Genomic DNA, 12,436 nt, shown 5'->3' with positions numbered 1-12,436 from the left:
ATTAAACGTAAGAAGAGATAGAGAAATTTCTGTCAAAATTTGGTATTTATGACCCTTAAAATAACACCAAATGCTAAAATTTATTAGCCTGCAGATAGTGTGGATGTCTCGTCAGCCGAGGGTATGATCAGTGGCGTGGTAATTTTATGGTCAAACTACGTTTTGTTCTAATTTTTATCATTGTGAGAATTAAAAAAATCAACTAATATTTTTATCTCCACCACTGAGAGCGGTCAACTTTTTGGTTGCCTGTATTCTTCGGGACATATTCGGGACATTTTATCACAAAGTGTAAATATTACTAATTTTACCATCTTGTAGGGTATCTGCGTTCTCTTTCTTTTCCACTATTATATATATTATATCTCTCTTTGCCGACGTTTAAATTAGGACCCACTTGAATCTCGCTTCAACACGCGCCTCGACCTCGTCGTGAGAATTCTCCATAAGACATGGACGAGGCAACATCTCTGTTGGCAGAGCCTTTAAAGATCCATCAAGAATTTACCCCACACACATTTGTACAGTCCTCTCCGAATCTATCAAAGATTTGTTCTGCTTTTGGTATAAGAGCAATTAATTATAAGTCTTCGTATAGTTTCTTGGTAACCTTAGACCCCAGGGTTGCCACATCCCCACACCTCTACGTTCAGGATCTGTGTAGTAGTGACTTGGATGTACAATAGTGTACACAGACATTCGAAAGGATTGTATAAGTATAAAGTAATATTGTAGCTCTAGGATTTTGTTTTGTTTATTGTTTCTATCTATATTCTAATTAGTATTGTTGGATGTTACTTGTATTTCTATCTTTAAACAATTATTTGTACCTTTTGATAGCTTTTTGAACCGTTAGTGTTTAAGAATTCATAAATTAACAGCTAAGATGTTGTTCTGAAGCTATTTTCTTGTGGCATTTTTATAATCAATTACTTTTAATGGGAAATAAATTTATTTCATGTAATCAAATCTTTTAGTAAAGTCGTCCCAGGAAAGCAACTCATCAATATTGGCAATATCATTTTAAAGTATTCCACTTTAAAATGTATAATACATGTCTGAATTGCCGATATAAATGAGTCAGATTAAATAAATTATTAGAAGAATTTTTTACTAAGCAACAACATTTTTGTTTATTAGTATTATTTTGTATTTTGACAACGACACCCGACTTGGGCGTCGAAACATTTTCTCTCGTGTTGTACACTGTACTTTTTCTATGGATGCGTTTTTGTCAAGAGCTCAAACTTCAAAATTAAATAATTTAGGTGCTTTTAGGTATATTATATGCCTAAATTGAAATAAAATCCTTTATATAATATACACATAGGTATTTAATATTCTTAATATTTATATACTTTATTTATTTAAAATTATAATTCACAGTTGAACAGTCTTAAAAGGTAATTTTTGATAAGTTTTGACAAGTTGTTTGACAAAAATAATTGTATTTGTATTGTGTATGTTACCATGGAAATGGCGATCATATGTATGTAAACCGGCGGTGAACCCGTGAGAAAAAATATTTCTCACTGCAATGGCCGACTTTTCTCACTGCCTGAGAAATTGTTTGTTTTGAATGTATGTAAGTAGTGAGAGAAGTTGCACATTGTATAGCATCCATAGAAAAAATCATTTTTTTTTGGTAAAAGTGTGGCTTATTTCCCATTACAAGTAACTGATTAATAGGTAAGAATTTTTATATTTATGTATATCTAGCAACCTATGTTTTACACTCTCTCTCATTTAGGACATTCTTCATGTTTGTTCTACTGTGTCGATACTAATTTTCTCTTCTTCTTTACGTGCCATCTCCGCGACGGAGATTGGCAATTATCATAGCTATTCTGATCTTAGATGGTGTTGCTCTGAATAGTTTGGTTGATGTGCATCCGTACAATTCCCTTAAGTTTTTCTCTACACGAGAGTTTTTTGATATAGCAAATTCATAATTAATTTCGATGTGTCTTCTAGAGAACTCCACCGGTGTTGATTTTGACCCCTAAACCATAACATTTTTTTTTTGTTTGACCCGTATGTTATTTTTCAGTAAAAAATCTCTTCCTTTGTCTCTGTCTATTCTAGTAAGGAAATATTTAACTTCCAGAGGCGCTAGAACCAATGACTTCCGAGAAAAACTCATCTAGGCAGAGATGATGCATACAAATAATCTAAAAGTAATGTCAATTTATTGACGTATTAGATTGCTATCCACAAACAAAAAGAAATGACACCATAAAACAGGATTGCCTGGATTGCACAGGATAAGACTTCCAAAACTTAATAAGAAAGGCATAAGTAGGAATCCTACTCCTACTGACATCCTACTGAATCCTACAAAAATATAACTAACATAATATCATTTTAACAAATGTCACTCTGAACGATAATAATAAAACTTTTTAAACATTTTTGGCCTTTATAGAGTTATTTTTGTATCTCAAGTACCTGACCAATTCGAAGTATGATTAGTGTGACAAAAACGAAGTTATTTTTTGCCTTTTTGATCGTGTATATCTATTTATATCTTTTAAATGTGAGAAAACCGTTAATAAAAAAAGTCATAACAGTCGTCTTACCTCCACAACCGTTAGGCGTATAAATAAAAACAAAAAGACACGAACATAGTGTAAAATCGGAATGTTAAAACCCAATGGAATGACACGTGCTTATGTAAATTTCGTGTTTATGATAATTTTTTGAACTACATTCCTTGCACGGTGTTGGAAATGAACAGTTAGATCGAGGAAACCAAAATTATAACCTTTTCTGTGTGAAAATTCAAAATGAACAGATATTTTTCGTAAAAGTATGAGCAGAAGAAAGAAAAAGAGAAGAATGCATATTGCTAATAAAACATATAATGGACTCATTAAACATCTAAGATCTAACAACATCACGAGAAAAACCAAATGCAAAATATACAAAACCCTGATAAAACTGGTCCTTTATATGGACCAGACATGGACACTGTCGAAAAGCGATGAGAACTTAATAGGTACGTTTGAACGAAAAATTCACCAACACATATATAAGGGGGTGAAAGAAAATGACGTATGATGCAGAAGATATAATTTTGAACTATACGCAGCATACAACGAACCCGACGTCATTTAACATCCATAAAGATCGGACGTCTGCGCTGGATGGGCCATGTTGAACAGATGTTGGAGACCGAAACACCAAAACATATAATGAGGCAGACACCAGTAGGGAGAAGGTCAAAGGGAAGACCCAAACTTGATACATGGAACAAGATCTGAAAACACTTGAGATTACCCACTGGAAAAACAAAGCAAGGAACATAACAGAATGGCGGAAAATCGGAGTCTTTTGGGTTCCGACATTTTGTAAATATAACCTATTTTATTATATTAAGCCTAACGATAAAAGATAACATTATTTTTGTTTTTATAACATTTATTTATAATTATTAAAATGACTATTTGACTATAAATACTTAAATTTACCTTTATTCAAAAACAGCATAAAAAAGGAAGTTCAAAATGGTGACAGTTTTTTACCTTTTGGCATCTGTTGGCATTTCTCGAAAGTTGTAGAACGTGCACTGACATGAACGTGCAATGAGAAATGCATTCCAAACAAAACCGAAGTTCACCGGTGAACCTGGTTCAACTGAACCATAGATTACCGCAGGTATGAGAAATCGACCCTAAGAATACCGAGATGAATACGTTCTGCGTGCAGACAGCAAGTCAAGCAAACAGTGTAGTCCAAGTAATCGTAATCCGATACCAGGACCGTGCTTTCCTTATATTTTTTCTTCCTTTGTTAGCTGAAGGTAGTTATATCTCTCGTGTTTGAATATGTCCGAGATAAGGTTTTTGAATAAGTTCTATAAGTTCACGAATCACGATCTCTGCTCATAAGTCTTAAAACTTCTTCATTTCTAATATGGTCAGTACATTGAAGTTTTAGAATGCGGCGGAATATTCACATCTCGAAGTTTTTCCAGCGTCGTAACGTAATTGTCAATGTCCAGACTTCTATGCCATGTAATAAAATACTGTGTATATAGCATTTCATCGTGCAATATCTTGAGTTAGATCAAGATCTGGCTTGGTGAAATATTGTTTCATTTTTATTGGATAAAGCGTATGACAATGTACCCCGAAAACAGCTATGGTAAGCAATGTGATATAGAAAATGCAAAACGATGGGCATACCATTAAAGGGAACGATATTTACTACTTTTCGCAGACGATCAGGTTTGAATCATGATCATGAAGAGTACGAATCATGGGGCCTAAGATAAATAGGAGTAAGACGAAATCACAGTATAAAGAGGGACAGTAGAGTAGAAATACTCTCCGAAAAATTGGAAGTAAAATCTTTCAACGCGCATGGCGACCGCGCAAGGTTCCCAGTCGCTAGACCACCACTCTTGCATTGCTAGTCGCGTAGAATAGAAACGTACGGGTTTTAACAGGGAAAACCCGCATCCACCACTGGTGAATTACCAATTGCGTACTGCCGGTATTACTTCTTGAGATCAAAGTGCCGACATAGAAGAGGTTTTACTGTCCCTCTTTAATACTGTGACGGAATTCCTATATCTATACAAGGAGAAGTTTCAGATCTAAACTTGATTTGATGGAACCCGTATACGAGATATAGAAATGAAAGTAGCTCGGAAAAAACAAGCTACAAAGGTACTTTATGGATTCATATGAAAAACACTCTCACCAAAGAAGGCAAAAAATTAATCTCTCGCAGCAACGTGCAAAACCTTACCCTATACGAATCGGAAGTGTGGCCCATGACAACAATACGAAATAAAATAAGAACAGTAGAACTGGACTTGATGAGAGATGTCTTCAAATTACCAGAATGGTCAGAGTAAGGACTGAGGAAATATTGAGCCGGATGGACAAAGAATGCTCAATCGAATCCTGAACATCTATGAACCCTCACTTAGGTGATATGCCTCTTTAAGGTAGGATCTATTGTGTGGGGGTGAGTTCAACATCAGCATGTGTTCCCAACACCTCCATATCCTAGCTCATCTTCTTCCGTTGTCTTCCTGTACCTTACACATGTATAACAACATGTATACACATGTATAACCAACATATGCCTTGGATAACCAACCAATTCGTTCGGAATTTAGGCTTTTTATATTTTGAAAAACGCGTGCTGGTTAGCTGTAGCTAGATCCTCGCGTAGGAGTTGGTATCATTGTGCAATGTGATGGGAAACTACAGAAAACCAATCTCTCTCTGCCCTTGGGAAAGCTCAATAGCAAAAACATTGAAAAGCAGAGTACTATAATGAACGGTGATATTCAAAGAATACCAGGCTATAGGTGACCAAAAAGAGTAAGGGAATGGGAATATCCAGGAAGAATACGAAGAGGAAGACCAGCTATGAGATGGAAAACATATAGGCAATGGGATTATTAGGAAAGATGTCAGAGAAGGGGACTGGGATTATATAAAGCTGAGGAGAGTTAAAAGGGTGAACTCATAGTGAAAATATGTCGAAGAAGAAAAATGGTAGTTTGGTATTAAGAGATACCTAAGTCAGGCCAGTATATTAAATTGATTTAATGATAGAAAAATTTACGATCCGCCACCATAAGAACGTATGTATGTATTATAGTCTAGTCGCAACATAGATATTTATTTATTTATCATAATAGATAATACACAAAACAGAAACATTGCACTCCACACCTGTACAAATTACATAAGAATTGTCAAGGCAAGGAGCGCTGTATAATTATCATAAAGTATTACAAAAATTTTTACAAAAATTAAAAACATGAGACTAAACAAATAAAGAAATAAGCATTGTCAAATTAAATTAATCAGAAACATTCAATATATAAATAAAAAAAGAAAAAATAAAATAAAAATAAAAACACTGGAAGTACAACAAACATTGCCAATTGGTTTCTAGGTCTTAGTTTTAATATAATGTACTAATAATCTCTTAAAGATAGTTGGATTATGGCTATTTTTAATGTGATAAGGTATATTATTGAACTGTACAATTCCTTTATGAAACAAGCTTTTCATTGAACTGGACTTGTTGGTTGTTCTAACATAAAAATTTATTGAATTTGCAGCTCTAGTGCTATGCTTATGAACATTTGCTATCGGGACCAACTGACTGTTCAAATACTCAGGCAATAAATGGTTTACCATCTTAAATAAGAATGTCATAGATTGGACATACATAAAATGTTCAACTTTTAACCAATTTAAAGTTTTCAGCATATCTTGAATTCGAGTATATCGATTGCATCTCAATATTACTCGCATAGCCTTATTTTGAAGAATTTGAAGCCTGTCATAATTAGAACATCCTGTATAAATCAATGAACAACAATATAAAAAGTGAGGTAATATTAACGAATTATAAATTGTTAATTTAGTTTGAAATGTCAAAAATGGTGATACTCTTCGAAAAAAACCCATTTTTTTCCCTATCTTTCTGCAAATGTAATCAACATGTTTACTAAAAGTTAGTTCCCTATCCAATATGAATCCCAAATACTTTATTTCCTGAACCATTTAAATTTTTTCATTATTTAATTTAATGTGAACATCCAAACTTAAGAATTTCCCGAAAAAGAGTATTATTAGCAATAAACATGTATTTGGATTTTAACTCATTGACTTTCAATTTGTTTAACTTAAATCTTTCAGTTAATAAATGCAATTCACGATTCATCGTGTCCACTACATCAACAAAATCTTCCCCATAAAAATATATTAATGTGTCATCAGCAAAAAGATGAATTTTGCATTTGCTTAATACGTTTCCCAAATCATTAATGTATAATATGAAAAGTAGAGGTCCAAGTACACTGCCTTGCGGCACACCAATATCATTTAACTGTGGATTTGACATTTCACTATTTAATTTAGTCCTTTGGTACCTATTTGACAGATAATTTTCCAGCCAATTAAAAACTGTCCCGTTAAAACCATATTTCTTTAATTTCAAAAGAAGTATATGACGATCTATTGTTTCAAATGCTCTTTTGAGATCTATAAAAACTGCGCATATACCGACCCCTGTCGTATCTAAAATACTTTTCATATCTGAGACAACTAACTGTAATGCGGTCTCACATGAATGAGAATTTCTAAATTCAGACTGGTAATTATACAGGATATTATTTGAAGTAATAAATTTAATCAGCTGATTGTACACCACAATTTCTAAAACTTTTTCACAAAATGGGAGTATATTTATTGGACGTAATTGATCAAGTTTATTAGTATTAGGAACTTTTGGAACAGGAACTATAGTTGATATTTTAAATTGCTTGGGCACCAGGCCCTTCTCTAAACTCATATTAATTAAATTTAATAAAGGATAACCTAACACATGAAATAGATTTTTGATAATATCAAGACCTACTTCATCCGTACTATTTTTTTTATATTGTAATTTGATTATATCATATAGTTGGTTTAGTGATATGCTCTCAAAAGTTTCAAAATTTACATCAGATGAAACAACTGTCTGCAAATTTAAATTAATATCACTATTTTGGTCAAAACTTACAATAATATCTTTAATACTATCAACATAATATTGATTTAATATGTTTGCCAAATTTACACTATATGTTACACCTTCATGTTCAAGACTTTGAAATTGTGATATAGTTTTATTAGTTCCTACTAACTGTTTGAGATGTTTCCACATTTGTTTAGAATTACCCCTATTCCTATCAATATTTGACTCATAAAATCTAATTTTAACTTGTTTTAAAATTCTAACACAGTTATTTCTTTCAATTTTATAGTTATTCCAATCTACGCAATCGTTTGTAAACAAAAATCTTTTATAAGCAATATTTTTATTCTTAACTGCCAATTTACAAGTGTTGTCAAACCATTTATTACCAAAGTTCTTAACTTCCACAGTTTTAACTGGTGACACTCTATTCAAAACATCTACGATATTATTGACGAAAGTATCAGTAACTTCATCGATGTTTACCGAAGAATATGCCCAATCTTTTTCAATCAACATGTTTACCATATTATCATATATTATTTTAGAACGAATTTGTTTTGTTTCAATAACTTCACTTTTAGTTCCTTTATTATTGAGCACATGGACAATACAGTGATCAGATATTATGTAATTTTTTTCTACATGAGCAGTTAACGTATAGTCATTACTTATGACAAGATCAATCATAGATTTTGAATCTTTAAAAATTCTTGTATATTCATTTACAATGAATATACAATATACAATAGGCGGTTCCGTGGGCACTTTTAGGTCGTCGTGATTTGATGGTGGTATTATAGGTTTTTTGGGTCGCTCAATCCAATGGAAGTGGTCTGGAAGCCCAAATATAGTGCGTTTAATTGTTATTAACAAATTATGGTAAAATCAGGTGTTTTTCAGGAACTATTAGAAGCCCTGTAAATAAATTGATAGTGTCTTCTCTGGTGTATTTTTGGTCGCTGAATCGAATGCGACTAGTCACGATTACTCAAAATATGTTCTTATTTTGTTAATAACAAAATAATTGTTTATTCGCCGAAAAGCTCGAAATGCGTTATCTAAAGCAAGTTTGTAGAATTTTTCATAGTATTTTTATAAGCTAAATCGATTGCCGCTAGTCGTGATAGCTTAAACCATGTTCCGACTTTGTTATTAATAAATTATTGCAAAAATATCGGTTTATAGTACGTTCACTCACGATTTTTGTTCTAGATTTTAAAAAACCACTTGGATTGACATGAAATTTGGCATACACGTAGCTAACATGTCAAACAAAATAAGTGATGTGTGCTTTTACTCTGGGGGGTGAGTTTCACCCCGTTTCGGGGATGAAAAAAGAAACCTTTGAAATAAGTCCGGAATTGGATAAACTGATTAATTCTAAGCAACTTTTGTTCTATACAGTTTTTTCATTAAGTCAATACTTTTCAGGATATTTGCGAGTGAATACGTTGATTTTTCAACAAAAAAACAAAAATAACTCGAAAAGTATTGACTTAGTGAAAAAACTGTATAGAACAAAAGTTGCTTATAATTAATTAGTTTATCCGCTTTCGGACTTATTTTAAAGGTTTCTTTTTTCACCCTCGAAAAGGGTGAAACTCACCCCCAAGGTAAAAGCAGACATCGGCACAATATCACTTGTTTTGTTTGACATGTTAGCTACGTGTGTGCCAAATTACATGTCAATCCAAGTGGTTTTTTAAAATCTAGAGCAAAAATCGTGAGTGAACGTACTATAAACCGTTATTTTTGCAATAATTTATTAATAACAAAGTCGGAACGTGGTTTAAGCTATCACGACTAGTGGCAATCGATTTAGCGTATAAAAATACTATGAAAAAGACTACAAACTTGCTGTAGATAGCGCCTTTCGAGCTTTTCGGCGAATAAACAATTATTTTGTTATTAAAAAAATAAGAACATATTTTGAGTAATCGCGACTAGTCGCATTCGATTCAGCGACCAAAAATACACCAGAGAAGACACTATCAATTTATTTACAGAGCTTCTAATAATTCCTGAAAAACACCGAATTTTACCATAATTTGTTAATAACAATTAAACGCACCAAATTTGGGCTTCTGCACCACTTCCATTGGATTTAGTGACCCAAAAAACCTATAATACCACCATCAAATCGCGGCGACCTATTTTGCGACTAGACTATTAGTATTAGTATTACAGCAGTCCTGTGTAAAGACCTTTGTAATCTGCTGTCGTAAGACGGTGCATTTCCAAATCGAGTGTAACAAAAACATTTTCAAAATTATTCAATTCTTCTTGTAGATAATATAGAAACCTCTTAATTGTCTAAACATTCTAACAATGTAATCAATAAAAGTAATTCTTCATAGGCATTTTAATGGAGTCACGGAAGGTTTTCACCTCCGATTTCGTTGAACCTCCATCGATTTTCATGAAAATTGGTGAGTGGTTAGAGGATACCTCAAGCAACAAAGGTGACATTATAGTGACAACAAAGGTGACCCCTTCTCGGGGGTGAAAATTATTTTATCAAAAATAATACCATAAATCGATATAAGGACAAATTCTAAGCAAAATTTGTTATATAGTTATTAATATAAATCAATACTTTGTGAGTTATTGAGGATCAGAGATTTTATTTTTTCGTAAAAAATGCATGCTTTAAAGCTGTTCACGTATAACTCAAAAACTATAAGCTTTTTCAAAAAAGTTATTTTTACCAAAATTGAAGATAATAAAAAACTGAATACACTCCTCACTTAAAGAACTAAACTAAAAGTCAAAGTGAGTTTTGGATAACTGAATGTAAATTTTTTCGACGAGTACTCAAATCTAAGTATTCAAGCTTAAATAACGGGAAAACGATGCATTTTATAAAATATAGCTGTCAAACAGTTGTCAAAGCACTTCGGATTACCTATCAATTGAGCTTCAGAAGAAGTTAATAGCATTAAAATTAAGCAAGTTATGATGAAAATAAGAGAACCCTCTCGAATTTTTTAGAAAAAAGTGAAAAATAAAACATACCTACGCGTTTTCCACAAAAATTAAAATCCTTACAATAATTTCTTTATATTAGCATAAGTAATTATATCAGCAATTTTGACCGGTTTAGAATGAAAATTTTTGAAAGAAAGGTAGGTATAATTTAAAAAAATCAGAATTTTTAAAATGATCGTAATTTTCATTTTCTTTTCATAATACATAACTCCAAAAATGCTCAACATACGCAAAAAATGATATATAATCAAATTTTAGTTTTTTCTGTATCAAATATTTCACCTTTTTTATTATTTCTGTAGGGTAAAAAATAACCGAGATAGAAACGTTTAAACTTAAATTTTGCTATGAGAACCATGTAACCGGGGCCATTTAACCTTTTATTTTTAAAAAAGTAAGGGGTTTAAAAACTTAAATGTAACGTCGTTTAATTTCCCTTGGAATTAACTTTCAAATGGTTTTTAGGCGAACCTAATATCCTAAAAATTAACGGAGTTATTTAAAAAAAAAACAATAACATTTTTTGGAAAAAATTTTAAAAGATAAATTTTGAAAAATTTTGGAGCATAAATTTTAATGCTATGAACTTGTTCGAGGACTCATTTGATAGATATTTCTAAATACTTTGACAAATGTTTAATAAGTTTATGTTATAAAATGCATTTCCCGTTATTTAAGCTTGAATACTTAGATTTGGGTACTCATCGAAAAAAATATAGGTACATTCAATTACCTATAACTAACTCACTTTCAGTTAACAATAAAAGATCTTTTTTAGCTTCAATTTTAGTAATATGTAATAACTTTTTTGTAAAAACTTATAGTTTTTGAGTTATTTATGAAAAATCGGTTAAAAACATGCATTTTCTCACGAAAAATTAAAATATTTGATCTTTAATAACTCAAAAAGTTTTGATTTATTTTAATAACTTTATATAACAAATTTTGATTAGAATTTGTCCCTCCATCGAATTATGGGATTATCTTTATAAAATAATGTTCATCCTCGAGAAGGGGTGGCACCCACCCCAGGGTAAAAGCGCAAGCATGTCACCTTTGTTCCTTGAGATATCCTCTAACCACTCACCAATTTTCCAGCAAATCGATGTAGGTTCAACGAAATCGGAGGTAATAACTCATATTTACGTTCAGTGACTGCACTATTTTTCCAATCGGAAAGTTTACAAACCTTATCCGCTACCAATCATCGAATACATCAAGAATCAAGACGCTGTTATTAGTGTTATTTACTTCAGAAATATTACAAAATAATCTGAAAAGTAATACTCACTGGATCGCCAATCGAAGTCCATCCATGGCCACAGTCACGAAATCGTTTCCCTAGTCAAAAAATTAGCGACAACATCGGTAACAAAAATATTGAGATCGTTGTCGCCCCGGGCGAAAAGCATTGACCCCGTAACGGAATAATAAAGCACCCCTCAACGTTGACTGTGTAGCTTCTCAATGCGATTAGCGCAACGCGTTTTCTCGAAGTTCGCGTCGTTCGCGAACGTCGAACTGGCTGAGCTGAGAGGCAAACGGACAACAGGCTTTGTGGATGGTGGAAAACGACCTGCTGGGGTACTAGGTTGCCAGAGTTACCAAAAAAGTTCATATTCTAAAGAAAAAAATCTTTTCATCAGATTCAATTAGTTTATCATCATTGTACGTGGCCGTACGCGTATGCGTATTATCCTATTCTGAAGTCAATTCATCATCATTCAACTCGGATCTATCCACTGTTGGATATAGGTCTCCCTCAGTATTTTCCATGCATTTCTGTTTTGTGCTGTTTGCATCCAATTTTTGTCGATCCGTTTTATGTCATTAGACCATTTTGTTGGCGGACGACCTCTACTCCGATATGCTTTTATGTATCCTAGCTATGTGCCCCGCCCAGTTCCACTTAAGGGTCATAAAAACTGTAAATACGAGTTTAATATCA

General features: G+C 32.6%; 1 protein-coding gene across 3 annotated transcripts in view; it reads right to left on the bottom strand.

Moving 5' to 3' along the window:
• Positions 1–12,436, bottom strand: part of LOC126884130 (tripartite motif-containing protein 2-like) — a 120,483-nt gene that overhangs the window by 88,087 nt on the left and 19,960 nt on the right. The window contains exon 1 of one of the 3 annotated variants that reach the window (XM_050649975.1): positions 11,780–12,029. The exons of the other annotated variants lie outside the window; for them this stretch is intronic. Within the exon in view, the coding sequence (XP_050505932.1) occupies positions 11,780–11,805 (26 nt within the window). The 5' untranslated portion in view covers positions 11,806–12,029. Of the gene's footprint in view, positions 1–11,779; positions 12,030–12,436 lie in introns of those variants that run through there. 3 annotated transcript variants of the gene reach the window in all.

The sequence above is a fragment of the Diabrotica virgifera genome, chromosome 4 (genome assembly GCF_917563875.1).
Source record: "Diabrotica virgifera virgifera chromosome 4, PGI_DIABVI_V3a".
Lineage (NCBI taxonomy): Eukaryota > Metazoa > Arthropoda > Insecta > Coleoptera > Chrysomelidae > Diabrotica > Diabrotica virgifera.
The sequence above is the reverse complement of the archived record's forward strand: the minus strand, read 5'-3'. Positions and strand labels throughout refer to the sequence as shown.